The following is a 23,904-nucleotide window of genomic DNA, read 5'->3' as shown; positions in this document are numbered from 1 at the left end:
CCTTACTTAAACAACTTTTAAGTAAAGAAAAATTGTAAGAGCAATTTAGAAAATTCGATTAATTTGTATACTTAAATTAATATGCGTATAGTTTCATTCTTTTGACAACTTACTATACACAACATAGAATCTAATTTATTTATTGTAACATTCATTAAAAATATGTAATATATAAAAGAGGGGATAAATTAAATTTTTTCTACAATTTTTATCTTAACCTCTTTAATACATTTTAAAAATATCATGAAGATTAAAAGCTTAACCGGTAGTAAACACAAAGTTCTTAATAAGTTTTATCTAAAATGTGAACTTAAATTAAAACGTCCAAACAATATGTTGATAATTCTTTAGTGTATTTTTTTTTTTTTTAAACGTCGTAAAACGTCTGAAGTGTGCCAGAAACAGATAAAAATAAATACATGCGGGCGTAGGTTAAGAAGGAAATAAACAAACCAAGAAAGTTTAATTTGACCATTGGCCGTTTTCTCCAACTCGACACATAAAATTTTTTCTTTTAAAAATGGCAAATTCAATATTGTCTAAGGATATTGAACGATTTCAAACGTTATATTATTAAATAAACTGCTAAAAAATTTTTACACCAGCATAAAAATAAAATATTTCATGAGAATATACAGATACTTTCCATTTATCTTCGAAAAATTTACTCTTAAAACTTCTTTATATTAAATTTTTGAGCCGACATCCTTTATATTGTCTAACGGATGAGAAAATTCGATGGAAGATCATTAAATTCGACAAGAGAATAGTAATATATGGAATCCATAACTAAAATACAATATAAACTTATGTATTCTTACCGTATATATCGAAAGGCGTAAACACTCGTGAAGTAAATATATAATTTCTATCTGATATTAGAATTGTCGTTGGAGACAGCCATTAACATGACTTGTGACAAGGAGAGGTCACGATGACAGCTATTATCAAGTAGATTGACGAATCATTGCAATGTCATATTGTGACACGGTCGAGTTTAATAACGTCATAGTTGCCCGTTGTCATCCTTTTAATGTACTTGATCCATTATATAATAATGAATCAGTTGGCTGATGAATTATTGCTTAGCCTTATAAAGTAGGAGACTAATCAAATTATTGTCTTACTTGTTAGATAAATATATATATAATTTTTTATTTCTTCATTTTATCACAATATAACTCGAAAATTAATGCGATAAGAGAACTTTGAATCTACGTCTTCCTTTATCGTCTCATCGTAGATATTAATTTACGATGTGTAGTCTGGAGGTCATAGTAATTCTTATTTCCTCTCATCAATATTCGCTCTATCGATCTCGGTTTTAATTACAGACTTCTATTGACTAGTTCCCAAGATGATTATCAAAGATTTTAATTTATATTAACTTGCTGCTGAATGTAGATCTCAAAAGATGACACAGATTTCGTGGCAAAATGCATTGAGAAATCTTTAGCTCGTGTGTCATTTTATTATTTTTTGATGCAACAAATTTCAAATAAAATCAGGTAAAACTTATCTATAACGAGCAATTATTTATTGTTACATCGTCACAATACCGAGCTGCAATTTATAATTTATTCAATACAAAATATATTGTCTCCATCTCAAATTAGTAGTGTCTTCTTCCTGTACTGTACTGTACATCATACTTTTCCTTTCACGATAGATTCGTGCTTGTCATCTATTAACTGCTTTCGTGGGAAGTTTTGAATTGAAATAATGTGACTTCCTATTTAAATATATAGTTAATTGGGGCATTCTGCCCCTAAGCTTTCAACGTCTATTCTCGACTTTCATCTATCTTATTCCGTTCTCTAGATTAAGAAAGGACAGACAAACAGACAGAACAGACCGCAGTGAAAATTTATACGACTACAATTACTATTATTAGTTTTTATTCTACTCAAAGGAAATTTATTAAGTAATTATTTGCTAAAATTTCGAAAAATCTTATAAGAGAATAATTAAAGTAAATTAATTCCTGTAAAGACTTCATCTAATTTTGATATTAAAATTGATTTTAATTGTTAAAATTTATAGTGTAAATCGAAAATTAAATTTCTATAATTTCCGTGTTATTAAATTTTACAACTTAACAATTTGATTTTTAATTTAAACTATAAGTTTCAATTATTTAAACGGAAATTAAGTTGATTTATTATACAATGGAAACAATTAAGAAATAAAAGATGCAAATTTTTAATTATCCAAAATTCATTTTAATATATTCAGTAAAATAAAATTATAAAAAAAAACTCCTTTTATACGTAACTTTTTTTTAAAAATAAGTTATTCCGTTGGCAATTATTCATCTTATTAAATAAACGCAATTCCCCTAGCTTATGGAAATTGTTGCCATAGGATTTCGACAACAATTGCAATTTAAAATAATCAAGTTGTCGTGATATGATCCGAAATTTCATTAAATTCTAATTACGAATTCTGTGAATTGTCAATTGTCATTCTTAATTCAATTAGTTAGACATTAAAGCAACTGAAAAGATAACAAAAGCTAAAATAGCAAAAGTTTACTCTTATTTAGACAGAAAAATTGTATATAAATAAGAAAAAGAAATGCGATTTCATAAGTCTATTTATGGACTACAAGTTTTGGGTTGCAAAGCAATTTTGTAAAGTTACTTACTAAAGTAGATAGTTAGAAAGCTTGGAGTCTCTACAGGCTTCAAGAAACCAGCTTGTGATTGATTACCAAGCTCTATGCTGACAATCTCCTTTTTTTTACGTTCCTTTTTTTTATTTTCGAGGTGAACTGAAAACAAGAGAAAAGAAGAAATAAGAATTCATTATCGACTGTTATTCTTGCTCGGACAATGCTTAAGTCAACAAAATTGTGGAAATAAAAGTTAAAAATCACAATAAATTCGACTATTAACAGATTAAACAAATTCTAATCTGTTAATCTGCTAAAGTTAATTCCTTAATTTACTAAACATTGTTAAATAATTCATAACATCTCTTTCGTCAGTTATAATTTATTTTCGGAATTCTTGTATGAGAATTTCTAATGTCATCACTAATGATACATTCGTGTATAAAAGGCATTCGAAATGGAATGAATATTAAAGATGTTTATAATTCTTGAGTTAAGTTCGAAATTGCACTCTTGATGAGTAACATGAAGTAATTTCTGAATAAATTATAATTATTCGCTATAAATATGTATTCATAGAATTCTTATCCAGTAAAAATGATTACGTACTCCAGCATAAACTTTGATATTTTGTTTTTCTTAATATAAAATTTAATTAAGATTCCTAATAAACTGTCTATCATCTAACATATTTCGCTTTGAGCCATTTCAGCATAAACAAGTGCTGTAATATTAAAAGTCATATCGAATTTGATAGGGAACTGATACCAAGTCTAATAAGTATACAAGCGAGAATGTTTTCTGTTGCCTTTAACTGTAGTTAGGTCAAATGATAACGTCTTGTAAAACTCTTCTTTATCTTTAACACAGAAACTTCTAATTAGGACCTTACTGAAAATTCATTAGTTTCATTTTGTTTTATATACGTGAAAATTCTCATCAGGATTCTCCCTCTAAAAATCCTGATGAGAAATTCCATCTCTGTAATAAGAAAATGCAATTTAAATATTACTTTATGAGATTTATACGTTATTGATATCAATAACATAAGATTTTTATATTTTTCATCATGCAAATGATTTAATATCCTTGACTTTGTTTATGGAAAAAATGTAATAGCCTATGTTACATTATTTGAATGTGTTAAATTTAGTTTAAAATGCCATAAATTTAATTTTCAATTGAATAATTTGCATGATTTTATCGAAATAAATTTGTTATTAATCAATTTAAAATCATTAATTGACACCATTATAATTATTTTTTTGTATAGATGCTTAACTCTATTAAATCCATATATTTTATTTACTTGACCTTAAAAAAACTCGTCTTATTGTTATACTCCAGATTAATTGATTATATAATTTTAAAAACAAAAATAAATTTTGTTTTCTTTCTAATGATAATATCACTAGAAAGAAAGCAATTTTAATTAATAATTTCTATTAAAAAGTAATTTTTATATACATTTTGGAAGAAAAAAGTAAGAATATTTATCTTAGAAAATCCTGAAAATTCAGATTTTATATATTCCACGAGTGGAAATGTTTCTATTTTTGTTTCACTCAACGATATTTATTGCAGTTTCTATAAATAAGAATATATATATATATATATATGGATTTAGAATAGAGTAACTCGCATTGTGAAATTTAATGTTATGGCACTCAGTGTTTCTTTCATAGCTCCCAGATAAAAGATAAATAGGGGGAAAAAATGAAAAGAAACAGCAACCATTCTCACAGATAAGAAAGAAGTGCTAAAATAAAGAAAATTATCGAAAAAAAAAAATTCTATTAGAGAGACTCTCGCAAATGGACGAAACAATAAAATTTCTATTAGTTACCTCTCAAATATTTAGAAAAGCATTTAGAATCAAAGGCAGAATGAAAGAGAGCATTACTAAATTCTTAACAATATTAGATAATGATTCTACCCCCATCGGAGAAAATTGCATTTGTTAAATTGTAGATACGTTCCATTACAAAAATTAATTAAAAATTCAAACTTATCTCATAAATCAAAATTTCCATTTTCTAAACTGGTAAAAAATATAGAACAGTAAAGAGAAAATAACTTGTATAAAGAAAGAAGAAGAGATTGTTTCTCTAACTGGACGTCGTTAAATTCGTTTCGAATTCTAACTAGATAATGAAAGTAAAGTAATAAAAGCACGGACAAACTTATTAGCAAGAAATCATTATGCTTCTTTATCCCATTTATTATCGCCTTCGAACTAAACTGAAAACTTTAATCAGATTTTCTATCAATTCTCAACATTCTTTTAATGACTTTCATCGTCTGAATATTTTCAGCGTAACAGTTTTGAACAAATTGGTTTTGGGTGGATATTTTTATAACCATTCTTTCCGCAGAATGGATATGATTTTTTTTTCTTCACCCTCTCTTCTCCTTCCCTTCGCAACCCTTTTCACTTCAACCAATCAAATTTTACTTCCACCTCGCCAACTTTTATTTTTACGGTTCATAGAATTTCAATTAGTTCTAAAACTATAAACGTGTATACCGAAGATAACGAAAATATAGTAGGATGGGAGGGGGAAAAAATTATTATGTTATGTTTTTAACCAATCTTCCCACTCGATCTATTAAATTAGTGATGTGAAGTATATATATATATATATATTCAAAAAATTGTAACCGTCATAAAATGCTTACTAAAGTCATACAAGTTTAAGATGGCACCTCGATGTGTTTTATCTTTCTAATTGCTGTAGTAAATGCTCTCTTAATCAAGTTATCTTCGTGGCTGAACTCAGCTAACATAATTATACTGTTGTGTTCAGAAGGATCTTATTTCTTAACTGATCAAACTGTTTCTGGTGCTTCAATCGCTTCATCTTTGATGCATTACTGAACTTCTCTAAATTAGCCGTTTCGACGAAATTTCCTTTCGATATTAAAAATACCCAATTTAAATGTAATTAAATCAACTACTTTAACTTGTTCTTAATGCAACTTTGAATTTTTTAAAATTACTCTTATGCAAAATCCTATTAAGTTATGAGAAATGAAAGTTACACGTAGATTTAATAGAAGCTGTAACGTGTATTACTGTATTATAAGTTATAAATATCTGCCTTAAAGATATATTGATAGGTTAGGTTAAGATTTAATAATTTCCTTAATTTATTTTCTTTTTTAAAAGTAAGGATTAATTAATTCTTCAATACAATAATCATCGAATGGTCAATACTCTTATTTTCTAAGATTTTGTGAAAATAAATGGAGTAGGTAATAGAAATAAATGATTAAAGTAAATTTGAATCAATATTTTATTTTTTTATGGTTTATTATTGATTCAATACGGCAATAATTATCTTTATTTTTTTAAGCTTCTTCTGCATATTACTTTATTCTTCGTAGATATAATTGAAAGAAACGTTTATTTCGGAGTTTTAAACGTTGTTCAGTTTTAAGGACGATGGATTTAATATTGAAGAACGTTCGGGAAGAAGTTTTTAATTTAAATATGCTCACACTTCTTTGGATAAATAAAAATTGAATGTTAATAAGTTGAAAAAACTAATGGAAAGAAAAAGTTTTTCTTCTTAAAAAAGAGACGTCAAAAGAAAGAAAAAAGACTTATTTAAGAAAACATGTCCGCGATTCAATATCAGTCTTGTTTTCGATGTGACAAGTTGTGTGAGCTCACTGCTGTCACATCGGGTCAAAGCAACGTTAATTAGAGTTACTCGGAAACCCAAAGGGACTGCAGATATCGAGTGAGATATTTTCGCAGGTGAAGTCTCATTATTTCCATTCTTGCTAACAGTAATTACTCGACTGTATTAAGAGCTGGCTGCCGTAACTGTAACTTATCATTAATAATACGTGATATAATGAGAAATGTGGAGCACATCCATAAACAATCGTGTTATCAATCATACGCGATTCTTATTTCTTCCGTCCAAGAAAAGTATTTTTTCCATTATAAATGATGAGCCTTTCTAGAAACTGAATTTTTAATATCTCCTAATTGAATCTTAGATGCGAAATAATCATATATATTTATTTCTAATAACGTTTTCCTCCCTGCTATCTAGCATTAACTGCTTCGATAAGTTTTCTTTTGTTTCTGTATCGAGCGGTAAAAGTCTGGTGGATAAATATTTAAATCAACTTCATACCGTAATTCCGAGAATCCAAATATACGTAAAGAGAATAATGCGTGCTGTCAAATATTTCATTAGATGTTAGAGAGATCAAATTCTAAAGCCAAAGTGACATTTATGGCAAGAAGAAAAATGAGATACAGGCTAAGAACAAGAAAAAAAATTTTATTCCCACTTTAGCTTCCACTTACTCTTGTTCCTGCAATGTCAATGACTTGCTGACACAGCCATGACGAATGGATGCTCTATCTGTCATGGTTCCTGGGCTTTTCCTTTTCGACTGTAGAAGCCACACTTCCCCTATAGACATTGGATCGATAATACGCTTATTCCATTAGTCTACCTGGTGGATAAATCCGGTCTGGATTGCAATTCCATCAGCCATTGCCATCTTTCACCAGTAAGGATAATCTTCTGTCGTCGAACCTTCCATTCGGTGCAACTTCAATGGTCATTTCTTTCTATTTCTAGAATTCTCTAAGTCTATAAATGAGAATAATTCTTTTCCCAAGTCACAATTAGCTTTTACTACTCTACTTAGGATCTAGCATAAGTATTTGGTTTGGCTTGCATTTATTGAAAATATAAAATAGTTTTTTTTCTGTTTTTCTTTTACTAAGTTCGAGCAGCCTTTGTCAACATTGATTGAAACGAAGATATTAATACTTGGAATGTAATTAGCATTGTAAGAGAAGTTTCTAAAATACTCGTGATGCAAATAAATATATAAAATTTTACTTGTATAGAAAATTAATTTTATATATTTATTCAATATAATTGTACTGTACTTAGTATATAGTTCATATTGTTTAACTAACAATATGATGTAGTTAATAGGATTACAATTATGATTGCATTTGATTATTAATTCGTCAATATACTGAATAATATACATTGACTCATTAACATGTGCTAATTCTATATTAATAAATATTAATTATACTGTATGTATTGTTCTCCATCTGTTATTTAGTATATCGTGTTATAATGTTTTTTATGCTAAAAAATAACTGATTTTAATGGTTAATTAATGTAAATTAACTTTACTTGATTATATTGTTATTAACAATTTAAGCTTATTTTAAAATTCCAATTATAATACTACAAAGCTAGTGTCGTAACGCTTGCCAAACACTTTTACTTTTCAGCACTTTGGCCATAAAATTCAATTGGAAAAACTTTTTCCTATTCAATTGTACATTTCCAAAGTTCTGGTAATTATGAAATGTAAATATGTATCGTAACACACGAATTAATTGAGTTGTTATGGATTTCTATGTGGATGGAAGTTAACAAAGAAGTTCAATATAACGTGGATGTGTTTACTTAAATACTGAAATAATTGTTTCATATGTTTTTATATACTTTATTTGCGTGTTTATGTAATTATATTCTGAAATATTTATTAGGTTTTACTTATTTTATGTTATATGCTTTAGTTATATTATTGAATAAACTAATATTTGTACTGTCTACGATATTCTATACGGAGAAGATAAATATTATTCAAATTATATTATAATAACGTGTCTAGACCTATATAATTTTAGTAAAAATGTCTTCGTAATCCGTCCATATTCATTATTTTTACTAAGCTTAATAACGTCTTATCTAAAAATATTTTTACTTGTTTTGTATGTAAGTCTACAGTAATTATTTGCAACTGTATTAAAAATATAAACCTTAACTATAACAAAATAATATAAATTGAATTGCTTCTGTTTACAAGGCAATAAAATACTTTCGAAAGAAGCTTCTGTTTCTTGAATTGTGTGAGAAGAGAAAGATTTATTCTGATTTTAATAGTATTTTTTAGAAGTATTATAAGATATTTTTACATATATATAGGCCTGTATTTTTGGCATGGCTCTAGCTTAATTTTATCTATTAACTAGCAACCTAAGTATTTACTTTAACACATACCAAGAGGCAAATACCCAGAGTATCTGAATGTAATCAATCTTCTTTTGAGTGCATTAGAAATCTCACTGCTTTTTTCCCCATTTCGCACATGTATCGACTTCAGAAATATCATCACTAATTAAAACGGCGTATGTTTTCTAAAGATCTATTGGTATACAATAATACTTTTTTCCCGTTTTATAAACTGTAAAAAAACACGAAAACAAAAGGAATAAAAAAATTGAAATCAATTCTGATCATCATTTCGGTATGCCAGAGGAACAGCTGTTCACGATTTACAACTGGGAATTGTCTTCTCATGGGATTGGAAATCGTTATTTTGGATGTTCTGCGTTTCTCCTGATGCTCCATTAAACAACACGGACATTACCCTTTTCTAAGTTGTCTTCTGATTGGTTAATTACGATCAGATGATGATAATATACTCTATTTCTTTATTGTCTGCTTATGGTTGCTTAATTCAATACATTTCTACCGAGTAGTGATGACTTTTAGAAATTCTTCTACGTACGATTTATTAGATTTACTGTTATATTTTGGGGGATATTTTTTTGTTTTGTTATAAACATAAGATGGAAGAATTCTTCAAAAGCAATGGCAAGATGACATTGTTGAAGAAATATTCTTTGAAAAAGATACTAAATCAGTCATTTTCCGGTTTGACATACAATTCTATCTTTTATCGACGATTTGATTTAAAATTTCAAATGGATTGCTTTAAAATTCCGAAAGTAAATCCGGTATAATGGAACTAAGTTTAAAGTTTACAACCGAGGATAAAGAATAAAAACAGCAGATGATCTGTAGGAAGAGACTGGGTGGAATAAGAAAAGAAAAGCTTCACAAACGTTAAAGCTCAGAAACGAAGTGTCTGAATACCATACACCTCTTTCCAATAGCCGGAAGAGAAAAGAAACTGACACAATAGATTCAACTTATCCTAAGCCTAGCTGGATTTCTTTATATGACTGCACACGACCCAGTTGAATACGACTTGTCTTGTACAGAAAGGGATGGAGCAAGCCTGCTTCTGACACGTCAACCTCCTGCCTACGTTTGCAGCTGTGTTTGTACAGCTTTCATACAGCATCCATAAGTAGTTTCCTTCAAAAAAAATGCTGCTAAAAATCGTCTAAAAACACATCAGAGAGATCTAATCATCTTCGGATTTGTCTTCCTATAAGAGCATTAAAACTTGTTAGATTACAACGATCGTATCAAAAACAATAAATTAATTTATCCGCTCCTCATTTCTGAATTAATGATTTTTCTTCTGGATCACATCTGCTATGTGGTCACGCTATTATTAAATTCTCACGCATTCTATGTACCAATCGACTTACTCTGTTGAACAATCCGCATTTCATAAATCACAGGTTTATTTACAGCGAAAAAATATAGGGGAAAAAAACAGAAAAACATCATTTTTCTTTTATAGATTTACCGGAAAATCTTACACGAAAGTTTATTAAATAAAAAGAAAGAAAGAAAGAAAGAAAACGGCATTTTTCTTAATATTAATTATCCTAATTAAATTCGAAGTGTGCAATACTTAACTATTTTTATATCGGTTTTTTTAAAGATTATATTTTAAAATATATAATTCTATTTCTTTAGTAAAAGAAAAAAGTTTTCTTAAGTGGATTCCATTAAGGTTTTCAATCATGCTTTCTCACTGTTTTGAATTGGTGGTGTTTTATTTTATTTTATTATTATTTTTTTCTTAATGTTTAAAATAAATTACTTGAAAACTTTCTCCGATAAAAGAAAATTCTACAAAATATTATTTCTAGTAATAAAATATTTTCAAAAATTCTCGAATAAGAAAGTGGTAATCAGTAGAAAGTATTCTCAAACACTTGATTATTGAATAATAAAACAAGGCAAATGCACTTCTGTAAAATATCGACTATTTAAATCTAAGTCGTTATTGGAACATGGCTCAATTGTAGAATATATATATATATAAAATAGATTTAAAAAACTACAGTGATGAATTACCAAAACGTAGAAAGACATTCCTCTTACTAGTAAACTATTGAAACAATTTATTGCTCTAATACCCTCTCTACATTTAATCTTCGTATATATATATATATATAAAGATTCGGATTCGGGAAGACACGATTCTTTTTAGATTGATTGCTTAATAATATTTACGATTTATACTTTATATTTTTTTAATATTATTTTATTCCGTAAATACCAATATTTTAAAAGTATATATATATATAAATGGCATGAGATTTTGAGAAAATGTAAAATTGAAAGATGTGCAGCGATATATGTACTGTACATTTAGGAAATTTATAAAGGATTGCTTTAAGCTTTCGTACAAAGAAGAAGATCGTTTTTTGTTTATTCTACTCGAAGAAAACTTTAAAAGTAGGATCAGAGTAATCATTATACTGATTCACTTAGCGTTTCTTTTAGAAGCTTTGTCTTGTAACTTTAAAAAGAAAAAAAAAAGATTTCTACAAACTGCGCTCAACGTAGACTTAAATACTCTCTTTTTTTTGGATTAAATTGTGTTATTATAAGTGTTATTGTTGAAAATCAACATACAACTTATCATTATGTGATTTAGATTACGATGTCCGAGGTTTTTCTGTCGGAGAAAATCCAATAATTCTTTGAATTAAATAAATTTTCTTTCGAAATAATCTTGTTGCTTTTTCCTTATCCTATTTTCTTTACTGGTGACTTTTTGACGTCCGGATTTAGTTCTGAGAAAATTATTTTATTGATTAGTTTTCCTTTCATTCATCGCCATATTTTACTTCCTATTATATATATATATAAATTGTGCATTATGTCATTGAAATAATATATTATTGTTGTTACTGTTATTATTATTATTATTATTATTATTTGTCAACGTTTGTTTTATTGCGAAATTGCGTGTCGTTATAATAAATAATATTAAGAGAATTTAAATTAGTTTATAGTTTTATTGCCTTTATAAAATTATAATTTTATTATTAATGATACAGATATTAACATTAAATTGTTAATTAGAAATTATTAATTAAGTTAACATTTTTATTTTTATTTATTTTTCGCTTTATTTATAAATAAAGTTTAAAACGAGCTCTTCTTAGCCGTCCAGAAGGTATAAAGTTTAACGTCAATTTGACGTCATCTCTTCAGTTTTACAATGAATAAGTTTTTAAAATGACGTCAAATTGACGTAAAAGTATACAGTGGCTCTAAACGAATAAGCATCTTACTCTCTTCTATATAAAATACTTTAAAATATTTAAGTATTGTATAGAAATTGTATAAAAAATGAATTTTTAAAAAATATTTTTAAAATATTTAATCGTACATTTATAGAATTTATTTTACCACTCGCTATAAGGAAACTTTAGAGAAAACATAAAATAACTTTATATATATCTATTTTATTTTTTAATAATGCCTTTTAAAGTGAACAAGATTCTTATCCGATAGAGAAATAAAACATAAAAATTCGTATAAAGTTGAAAAATTCCATATTTCAAATTAAACAATTGTACAATAGGAACAATTTTAAGATTTATGGCTATTGTATAACGTCAATCATTTTTAAATGGGAATAATCCAATTTATATCGATAATGTTGCACAGTTATACTCTAATGTAGCCAACAGCAATTTGCTCTTACCACAAATAGAAGTTTAAAACGGCATCAAATAGAGAACACTTGGCTACAATGTCCTTAATGGCAACTGAATGGATCTATAGTTCATTTTAACGATCCGACAATGAAGAGATAGTGAACCATTTCCTGAAGGAATAAATCAAAATTTCACTTTAACATTATAAAATAATAGCTTGTCCCGTACTTATTTTAAATGTAAAAACTATATATTATGTAAAAAATATATATATGTATCGAACGGTTATTAAAAATACATTTAAAAAGCTAACATTTTCTATTTTAAATTCGTTTTATTTTGCTTTTAAAATATTAGACGTAGCTAAAGTGCTTAATTTATTATCAATTTAGGTAGTGCAATAATGTATTTTTACTGAAAAAATTATCATTAAAACATTTTAATAATACATTCTTTTATATTGTACTTATCATTATAAGCTTAAGTTGAGTTAGAAAATGTTTTTAACAATGAAAGGAAACTGTATAATAGGTAAGAAAAGCTCATTAAATATATTAAACAGGTATAAAAGTACACAAAAATTTAATTGTAATATTTACTCCCGCGAAAAGAATATAATTTTAGTGATTTTTAAAAAAAATTTAACAGAAATTTTATATTTAACAGAAAAAAAAAATTGATTTTACAGCCATTACACAAATGATTGTAGGAAGTGAGAAACCATAAACTTCAGTTGCATTTTAACAAACCATGTGATTCACACATTATCGTGAAAGAATACTTCCTCCAGGTCATTATAGTGATAAAACCACATTTTTTATACTAGCAATTCTTTAAAAAAGAAGAGAAACTAGAGAATTTTAAAATTACTACTATAAATGGATGGAAAATTGGATTGCATTTTGCATCTTCTTTATTGAAATATGTTCTCTTGCAGCAGCTTGTTAACCTCTAGTCTTGCTTTAAGCGCTACAGCATAAAACTCATTATTTTATTGAAAGTTTTTTCTCGAAAAATACTTTATGGAACGTAGCCTTTTGCCTTTATAAAAATTTCTATTCAAAAGAAAATAAAAAATCTTAAAACTTTTATACTTTGATTTGATCGTCTGAACTTTTCTTAAAGCTCGCCTATTAATATTTAAATAAATGTGATATTTATAAAGAAGACATTATTCCCTTTTTTGAACGTTAATAAATTTTAAATAACTTTCTTTTTAATGTATTTTTATTCAATACTTTCTACGTATTATTATTATTATTATTATTATTAATAAAAGTATATAGGGTCTACTTATAGACCGAATTTAATATATATTTCGATAAGAACCATATTTCTTTATTAATTACTCTTTAGCTCTTTATTAAAAAAAAAAAATACATTGGCTCGAAGAATAAATCTACTACAGACCGGAATTGCAAACATAATAACGATTTTTTTCCCCGCGTGTGAGGAGATGTGTAAATAATACATTATCCGAAGTAAAATTTTTTTTTTCTCCCCTGTACAATCACCACCTTTAATAAAAGAGCTGATAGAAAAACTGCAATATCTAAAAGATGTTGGAAGAAAATGTTAAAAATCGAACATTCCAGGAATGGTTTCAATAATTCATAAACTTTTTGACACTTTCTCCAACAATGCGGGTATTTATACTTATCTTTAAAATTCAATTTAATAATGCGGCTTTATATTATTAACTTATGCGGTTTATTTTAATGATTTTATAGAAAATTTATTATTATTTTTTTCTTTTTTTATGTAAAGTATATACAGTATTTAATGTTTAAATTTTTATATGCAAAATCATTTTATCTTTAGAAGCGATACATCTAAAAGATATAGAAACTTTGTGTTTATGTGTGTGTATATATATATATATAAGTTTACACTTTAAAATATTTCCTATTCGTATTTTTAAAATTCCAACAAACATTTGAGTTGTACGTGTAAAAAATTTCAATTTTTGTAGCTGTAGATTTTCTAGAAAGTTTCGTTTTATCAAATAATTTCGCATTCAGTCTTTGAACAAAGAAAAATCATATTTAAAAAAGTTATATATATACTATATAAGCTTTTTATTTTTTAAACTTTTATAAAATGTAAATTTATCAATATTATACATTCAATTTAATTTTTTATAAAGTATTATATATAAATTTATAAAATTTTGTGTACAGTTTATTACAATATAATATTTATTTCTTTTTTTATAAAAAAAAAAAAATTAATATTTTAAGCTCATTTACACGTTGAGGTATTTTTGTGTTTTCATAAAATTTACGACCTCATCTGTTATTTTTTATGTATACATAAATATATATTTATCATACTTAAATGTTTTAAATCCTTAGTTAGGTCTGACAGATTTTGTTTCGGTGTTGTTGTTTCTGGAAGTAAACAAATAATGGGTTAACCAGCTCTGCTGTTATCTCAATAGAAAGTTGAGTTAATGATATGGGATTAAAATACTCTCAACACGACAATGGAATTCCGTCTCACAATCTTAAATTTAACGATATTTTACAGTCTTCCTAGTACCAGTTCATTCCACCTTAAGTAAACGTGTACAGTACATGGATTCTTTATGCTTTAAAAATTGAAAATTACATTCGTAGTTTATATATCGACCATACTTTATTAGAATTTCTTTCTCCTAAAATGAATTTATAATTAGGAAACGTGTCTTTAATGAATGAATAAATAAATAAATATATATTATTAATTGATTAAGAGCGATAAAAGTAAAAAGAAAATAACATAACATATATTAATTGTGCAATTATCTTTTGATATAAGGTAGGAGGCCCCATTATGGCCAATCAGATTTGGGCTATTATTTTCACTAATTCCAATCCATAGACTCTAGGTGATAGCTCGGTTACATCTTTAAAAATGATAATAAATAAATTGGAATTGGTCAAAATATAATGGGGCTTTACCTTATATAAATTTCTAATTCTTCAGTCGATTCTTTTGAAAAGTGGCAATTTAGAGACGTAACATTAAAGTAGTTCATTAAGGAAAATCTTAAAATATATTTTTTTGTGTCCTTTAAGAATTCATGCAGCAATTTGAAAATTTTGGTGGATAAACAAACAAATTCATGGTGCATGCAAATATTCATCAATTTCTTTTTTGTTTTGCATTGTCTAAACGCGAGAGTAAGGCCTTGTCTCTGTCTCCTCGGAAGTAAAAGTTCGTTGTACGATGCACCACCATTCTCACATTGCATACCGAGCTGCATATAGGCATGTCGGATTATAAGGGGTTCCGGATTAGACAGGGGCCGGATTACCGCGGGTCTACTGTGCTAAGTTACTGCAATTCTTGCAAAAGTCTTTTATTAATGTGCAGTATGTTTATATACAAATCTACACAGCCAATTAATGAGAATTTATGTATGTATATATATATATATATATATATATATGTATATTAATTCTCTAAGCATTGCAGTTGTATACAACTTACACACATTGACAACTCTAATATAATGAATATATGCATTGTATATTAAACTATAGTGTTATTGTAAATTTAATACAGAATATTAAACAAAAGTTGTATAATATGAAAGAGCATTAAATAATTCTATTTCACAGAATTTAAAGTAATTGTAATTTATTTACTTAAGATTTTCCAATGGGAATTTTACGTTTTTATAAATGAAAAAAAATATTTTATATTTATTTTTAATAATATTCGATAGTAAAGTTGTTCGAGGTTTTTTCAGAAAGGGAAACGATCCCATAAAAACTTAATTAAATCGGTTATAGATAAAAATAAAACTAAACCTCTGATATTTACTAAGTTTTGAAATTTTTATCGTGCACGTTATTTAACAAAAGTTAAATGCGGTGCATGCTGTAATTACAAAATGTTCTTAAATGTAATCACGCACATAGAGATAAGACGATATTTCATATTTCCTAAGAAACGAATCAACTATTATTAAATAAGACGTAAACGAATGCTAAAACATACGTAATATTCTTTTATGTATAAATGTGTATATTTAAATCAAGCTAGTATATGCGGGATTCGGTATTGGAATGTGTTCGAAACCCTTGAGGACTGTTTAAATTTCCAATTGACGGTGTGAGCTACGATTACTACTCGTTAAACGGATAATTTTGATAGATTGACTAAACTAGGTAGTCTCAAATAAGCATGTTTTCTGCTACAGTAAGGGATCTTCTTCCTATTCAATCCAGTTCTCGTCATTGTTCATGGACAGTACACGTTCAGACATCGTTTTCTTTTCTTGTACCTATTCTGGTCAACCCTAGAATAAAATGTTGCATTCTGTTCAAAATTGCTGAGATTTTTCCTATATTTTATAAAATTTCGCATAGAAATTTCCAAAATAATTGACATAGAGAGCTGTATTATCTCTTTTTTATTTAATAAATAAAGAGAGAAAGAAATAAAGTTGCAGGTCTAAGAGTCGATTATTTTAAAAATGGTATAGTGAAATAACGCTTATTAATTCGTTGTGCCCACCAATAACCGAGTGGATAAAACCACCGACACTGATCATGGGTTGCGCCTCGCCAATGGGCTGGCCACGTGAAGTTTTCCGGGTTTTCTTCACGTTTGTAACACCTAAATAGGAACCAATATCCTTAAAGGCGTTACTCCGGAAGATCGCCGTAACCAAATAGACTAAACCAGACCGAACCTTGTGATTATTATTGTTATATCGTTTTTGAAATGTCTAAAATTCTGGCAAAGAAGCAGTTTCTAACACTGCTGTTCGTGCAATACTTATCAAGAATTATTTGTAACTATAAATGTTAAACTCATAAAAACTCTCACGTCTGACGATAAGTCATGCAACAGGGATTATCTGTAAGCAAAATAGGTGCTTGAGTGAGACCTCTAAGCTCTGTTCTTAAATAAAAATAATCACGTGTGTGATTGAAAAATTTGAAAGGCAGTTAAATTGCCTGATTTATAACTATGTATCATTCTGTCTCTTAACAAATTTTGTAAAATCCTTCAAGATATTTTCCAACTAATCATAATATGATGTTGTTTTATGTCTGTAATAATATTCAAAAAAATCATTTTAATACCTTCAATTCACTCAAGATTCACTGGATTTCATCAAGAATAAACTTAAAAGTCGTATATTTTTCTTATAAACGAATAAAACACGGTATATTTATTAATAATTTCAACTGTCTTTACATAGGCAATTATATACTTAATAATTATTTTATTTAAATTTAAGAAAATATTACTTCGTGTAATTTTTACCACACATCTATTTTCAAAGAACAATATATCATAGAACCACATTGACCTTTCTAAATTGAGGTCAAATTTCAAGGTTCAACACAAACAAGTTTACTTTATTTTTAAAATAATCTTTTAATCTGATATTTCTAATATTAAATTATTATATAAACAGTAGTCACATGTAGTATGCTTATCTAATTCACGAGTATTATAATAGACTTATTATCCATTCTCTATTAACCGGTGCTTTAAAGAGATAAATTACTTCAGATATAAACTACAATTAATAAAAATGCATACAAATTAACCTTTGAACAACGGCCACTTTTATGTTCCTATCGGTGTCCGTTGTTCGGAGGTTCGGCTGCACTTAATTAATTGTAAATTTTGATATTAACCTATGTAAATTTATACAGTAAAACCTGTGTAAACCGGAATCGTTTGCTTTTATTAAAATAAAAAATCGTTCCATTCTAAAGAATTTATTCTGATTTATACAATTTAAAATATTTTAATACAATTATATACACTTATAAGTAATGTTAAGAAGAAATATACTAATATATGCTTTCTGGTAATATGCTAATGAGTAAGTTATTTAATGGCTATTTTGTTTAACAAATAAAATTAATTTTAATGGTTTATTGCAATTTAATATTAGCGAAAGTTTTACGAAAACTTTCGATTTTATTACTTTTAAATTAAATTGTTTTGAAATTTTCGTATATATTATTGATAAAATTCTTAATATTCATTAATTTTTATTTTTTCGTGTATTTATTACATTATTTACATAATAGAAATATCGCCTTAAGGCAAGGAAAAGTTTCTCCGTTCATAACAACAATAATAGAACTCATTAAAAATTATAAATTAATATAAAATAAAAGAATAAAATTTATTGAAAAGGATCAAAAAAGAATAAATATAGTTTATTATATTTACTGAAAATTTATTTAATTCTATAAAATATATAAGGATTTTTATTGGGCTTCAATCGTACACCTATAAATTCCCACTGTCTGTCCTTCCTTAATCTCGAGGACGGAGTTAGATAGATAAAATCCGAGAAAAGGTGTGTAAACCTTAAGGGAAAGAAGGCTCAATTAAATATATACGAACTTCCGATTCAAACCGGAAGTTACGTTATTTCAATTCAAAAATTTTCTTTTTTAAGGAGTTAGACGACGGCATGACTATTGCTAACAGGAAAAGTATGATGTACAGGGGCTTGCTAACAGGAAAACAAAGGCAATACACTACTAATTTGAAATGGAGAGCATATATTTTAAAGAAAGTTTAAGTAATTTGAAAATAGTAGACGTATTTTTCTAAAGTCTAAAGGGGGGAAAATGATAAGCAATAATTGTCAGAACCAACTGTTCTTCCAATATTTCATTTTTTTAATCATTTTTTCCGTGTCATTTTATATTAAAATGATTAAAATGCAGTTGTAAAATATTTTAAAATTATAGTAAGACTTAACTTTAAAGACTAAAATTGCTTACATTGTCATAATTATCGTGTCTTATGCAAAAAATGTCAATCTATAATTTGTTTTATCCATTTCTTTTTAAGTATCGCACTTGTCGTTTATTTAATAATGTTATCTCTCCATCACGATTCATTTAATTTTAAAAGTTATATAAAAAGTTATTAACGAGCATGCCTTAATTCTAAGAACAGGAGTAAGATTAGCCTGGGGCCCACAAATGTCAGCAAGGGGCCAATCGGGTCAGACAAAGATGCCATCACCTGTCTGATTTATACGTTTCAGGCCTGTGGGGTTGTCACGAACTGAAAGGTGTTAAAGGTCACTAGCGAAAAAAAAAACATCAACGGTCTACTACTATACAATACACTACAAGAAATAGTGTGTGGATTGGAGATCTATTATACTTATTTTCTTTTTTTTTTATCAAAGTTCTGATTTTTTTTATTTATTTAATATCTTCTTCTCTTACCTATACGTCAATTTATAGATTGCTCTTATCGATTTTTCTGCCTCCCTTTTTTTTTCATTGTAAGAGAAATTATTTAATGAATATTTTTATTATAATTAATTCACGTTAACAAACGAAGTATCACTGTGTAAATGAGTACGAAATATCTTCGTTGATTACTTAAAAAATAAACGTAAATTATCTATTCTTGTTAACAAATACAGCATTTTTGGTATTAATCTTATTTTGTATTCAATACTTGTCAAGCATAATTATTTGTTTCATTATTGAAAGGGCGATATAAATAAAATTTAAATAAAAAAAAATCTCATTTCTTAAACGTTAATTAAAAATGTTGACTAAAGCTTTAACTGAGATTGTTTGTTGTTTCTAATAAGAATAGCTTAAAGCAATGGAATAGTCAAAGAAATATAAACTTTATGTAATTGCATCAATTAAATACCCTGTTTGTTAAATCCATTAGATTTTCTTTTTATGTCCGAGAAACAAGAAGGATAAAGTTACATTTACATTTACATTTCGAATGGCTAAAGATTAGTAAACTTAATCATATTAATATATATATATATATATGTATGCACCATGTAATTTTTTTAGTTTAGGTTTTTATTTTATTTTATTTTTTGTACAGGTTCTTTCTTATGTCATAAAGACAATTTATTTTGAGGAGAAAAAAAAATATATTATATTTATTTTCGTGAAAATAGAAATAATTTTAAAAGCAGGACCCATTACGTTCTTTAAAATTTCTTGTTTTTATTTGATTATTAAGTTTTAAAATATTTTATTCTATTTGGAAATGAATTTTTATCTTATCAAAAGAGGAAAAATTTAAATAAATAAGAGGGAAAAAAAAGTAATAATAATGATGCAAAAGAGAAATTTTCTGTATATTTATTCTTTATCGAAATAAATTTTTATAAAATAAATTCTTAAAAATTCAAAATTTCTTTTTCAACTCGAAAATGTCAGTGATTAAATATAGCAAAAATGATGCCATTAAATGCGGCTGCTTTATTAAGTCTGATTTTAATCTGAAATGTAAAACTTAAATATTATTTAGAAATTTAATTACAGAATTTATTATTTCTAGTTATTATATTGTTTAAAAAGTGAATTAAATAATATAATTAAAATAAGTAACTCAGACGTACAATGAAATTTTATTCGATACAATAGTTGGTATTACTGTTATTTTTTATAATTACACTAGGATGATTTGAATGTTTAAATTAATAGATTATTTTTATTTTTATTTTATTTCAGTGGACGACCAACCAGTCCTGAAGAATGTAGGATGAGACTGTTAACAAGAGTTTTCTTACTGCTGTTTGCCATATCACTTGCATCACTTGTTTTTATTGGCCGCTGCGGTCTCAAGTTAGAAGAAGAGATGAGAATAGCTGAGAATTCAGTTTCAGGACCGACATTTCCTGAAATTAGTTCTCCACAACCGAGCTATTATGTGGAATTGTTAAAACAAAAAGAAAAAGAACATCAAATTGAAAGAGATAAATTGAAACAGGAGATATCACAACTGAGGAAACAAGTGGCAGTTCTACAGAAATATCAAGACGGTATTCAACCAATTCCAATTAAAATGTCATCCAAGTCAAATGAAATTCCTATTGCAGACGAATGCGAAGATTTTCTAAAGAAACAAATAAACGCTGCAGAAATTAAACGGGGTGTTCAGTTAAACAACGAGTATGAAGTGATACCTTTCAGTCATTTTACGTTTAGCAGGGTCTATCCAGTCGAATTGGGTTTGGGTAAAAGAGTTGTGGAAAAACCCATTGGATACAGGCGCAAAGATTTACTAGAAGTTTTTGTTAGAACTTTAGAAGTGATCAATAAAGATCGACACGGCAAACAGAGGTACACTGTTGATGATTTCGTCGAAGGTATTTATAGAAATGAACCAACAACCGGGGCCCAATATCAGTTATACTTTCGTGAAAAAAATGCCACTCGTCACTATCGTAAAGTGGTACTGATGAGACCGTTTGGCCCAGTTCAAACTATCTCCAACGATCTAGTCAAGACCACAAAAGAATTAATCAACATAATCTTACCACTGTCTGGCAGAATCGAAGTCTTTCGAAGCTTCATGGAGAAATTTGTTAAGGTGGGCATCAAACACGATAAAAGAATTTATTTAACTGTGGTTTATTTTGGAGAAGAGGGTCTTCGAGAGGTACAAGTGATTTTAACTCAGGTATCACGTCAGACCAGATTTCGAAATATTAAACTTTTAACTCTGAACGAAACGTTTTCCAGAGGGAAAGGGCTGCAGGCAGGTGTTCATTATTGGACCAAAGGAGAAGTGTTACTTTTTATGTGTGACGTCGACATCGTCTTCTCTACTAAATTTCTCGAACGTTGTAGATTGAACACTCAACCAGGTAAACGTGTATATTACCCGATTGTCTTTTCTCTATATAATCCTCATATTGTGTATACCCTTCAAGGCAAACCCATTCCTTCAGAAACGGAGCAGTTGGTGATTTCCAGAGATACAGGATTTTGGAGAGATTTCGGATATGGCATGACATGTCAATATAGAAGTGATTTTATTAATGTCAAAGGATTTGACGAGGATATTGTAGGATGGGGAGGAGAAGACGTTATGCTTTATCGTAAATACGTTCGAAGTCATTTAACTGTCGTTCGTTCTACAGATCCTGGTATATTTCATATTTGGCATTCTAAAACTTGCGATCCTAAACTTTCAATGGAGCAATATCGAGCGTGTTTGAGGTCACGTGCTCTCAGTGAAGCATCTCACGCCCAGCTTGGTCTATTGGCATTTGGTGACGAATTAAAAAAATATCAGAAATCTTCGGGAGTAACTGAAGGTGCATCTGCTCCCTCCAGTGTTCTAGATATTCCCGAAGGAGTTGTCGAGGAAAGTGGAAGAGAAATTTAGCCTAAATGAAATATTTAAAAAGCACAACTTATAAAACTGCACATTCAAACGTTTCTATTCGAAAAAAGACGGGATAAAAAGTACTTAATTCATCTAAAAATTCATTTTAACCTGTTAAAAAAACAATTATTTGTTGATTGACTAAATTATTTATAAGTGTTAATTAGAAAGTTGACAGGGTATAGGGCCTACATTTTTTAAAATTATTCCTATCAAAAAAAAAGAAGAAGAAGAAAACATTTTATAAATTTACAAACAGAAAAAAAAAGAAATTTTATTATTAAAATATTCGGAAAATTATTCCTTTTATATGTTTTTATTTGATATATTCAACTTCAATATTAGAACATTCGCAACTTTTGTTATGTTTTATGAGGACTGTGATCAAGCCTTGGTCACGTTTCACTTCTATAGAAGGTCGCTGTAGATATATATATATAGTATATATATATTTGAGGCGTGCAATCAACGTGACGCAATGAACGGGCCAAGTGCAACATACATCCAAGTCTTCCAAAAAGAAAAAAACGTAGTTGATATCCATTAGTGTCATTCTAGTCGAAATCTGTAACGTGGCCTAGTTATGGTAAATTATTTACCATATCTGATGTATTCGTGGAAATTAATTTCCATAGAATTAAATATGGCACACCAAAGTCTCTGAGTTTTTCTTCTTCAGCATCATATAAAGATATATATATATTTCTTTTATTTATTTACTTATCTCGTACATCGTTACGATTTTATGACATGCTCTCACACAATAAACAAACGTCGAAAATTACATCCAGCAACAAAATGTGTACTTTATCAATTAAATTAACCCAGTTACATCTATTACATGTATTTTCGATAAAACAATTCAAGTAAAAATTGAATTAATTAATAACTTTTTTCAAATATTTTTAATTCAATAATTTAAATTAATATTTCGTGTATTTTATTATTATTTATTTATTTTTTAAATATTTAATTCGTTTATTTAAATCTATAATTATTAATAAATTGTAAACTTGAACTTACTCGTATACCACGAATTATAACTAAAATAATTAAACAATGATAAATTTTAATTCATATTAATCAAACTATAGACTTTTAATTGAGTAGAAATCACTTAATATTTATATGTTAAATAATAATTAATATTTAAATTAAATTTGATTTATTTAAACGTAATTTTTTTTTTTATTAAAGTTCTCGTATCTTGAAACGTGCTGTAAATAATAATTTTCATTTTTAATCAGCATTTTTTAAACTAGTTTAACCATGAAGAGTACTCAAATTCTATCTCTTGAGTTATTTATTTTAAAAAAATATATTTAAATTTGATTATTTTTCTATTTTTTTAACGCTTTTTTCATCCCTTCTTCACTTCCATCAATGATTATTCTGTTTTTTCGAGACGAATAAATGAAACTGGTAAAGCTGACATCGTCAATTATTCTTTAAATTTACATATTTGTACAATAACTTTGATTACCGAAGAAAA

The 23,904-nt window shown here is 27.4% G+C and overlaps 1 protein-coding gene across 2 annotated transcripts in view; it reads left to right on the top strand.

The window, feature by feature from the left end:
* Positions 1–23,068, top strand: part of LOC136988656 (chondroitin sulfate N-acetylgalactosaminyltransferase 2-like) — a 34,715-nt gene extending 11,647 nt beyond the window's left edge. For both annotated transcript variants that reach the window (XM_067286565.1, XM_067286566.1), the window contains one exon: positions 20,750–23,068. In XM_067286565.1, coding sequence (XP_067142666.1) covers positions 20,750–22,412 — 1,663 coding nt within the window. In that variant the 3' untranslated portion in view covers positions 22,413–23,068. The remainder of the gene's footprint in view (positions 1–20,749) is intronic.
* Positions 23,069–23,904: the final 836 nt, after the last annotated feature.

Source organism: Centruroides vittatus, unplaced genomic scaffold (assembly GCF_030686945.1).
Source record: "Centruroides vittatus isolate TY-2023 unplaced genomic scaffold, ASM3068694v2 scaffold_373, whole genome shotgun sequence".
Classification (NCBI taxonomy): Eukaryota; Metazoa; Arthropoda; class Arachnida; order Scorpiones; family Buthidae; genus Centruroides; species Centruroides vittatus.
This window is presented reverse-complemented; position numbering and strand designations above follow the sequence as displayed.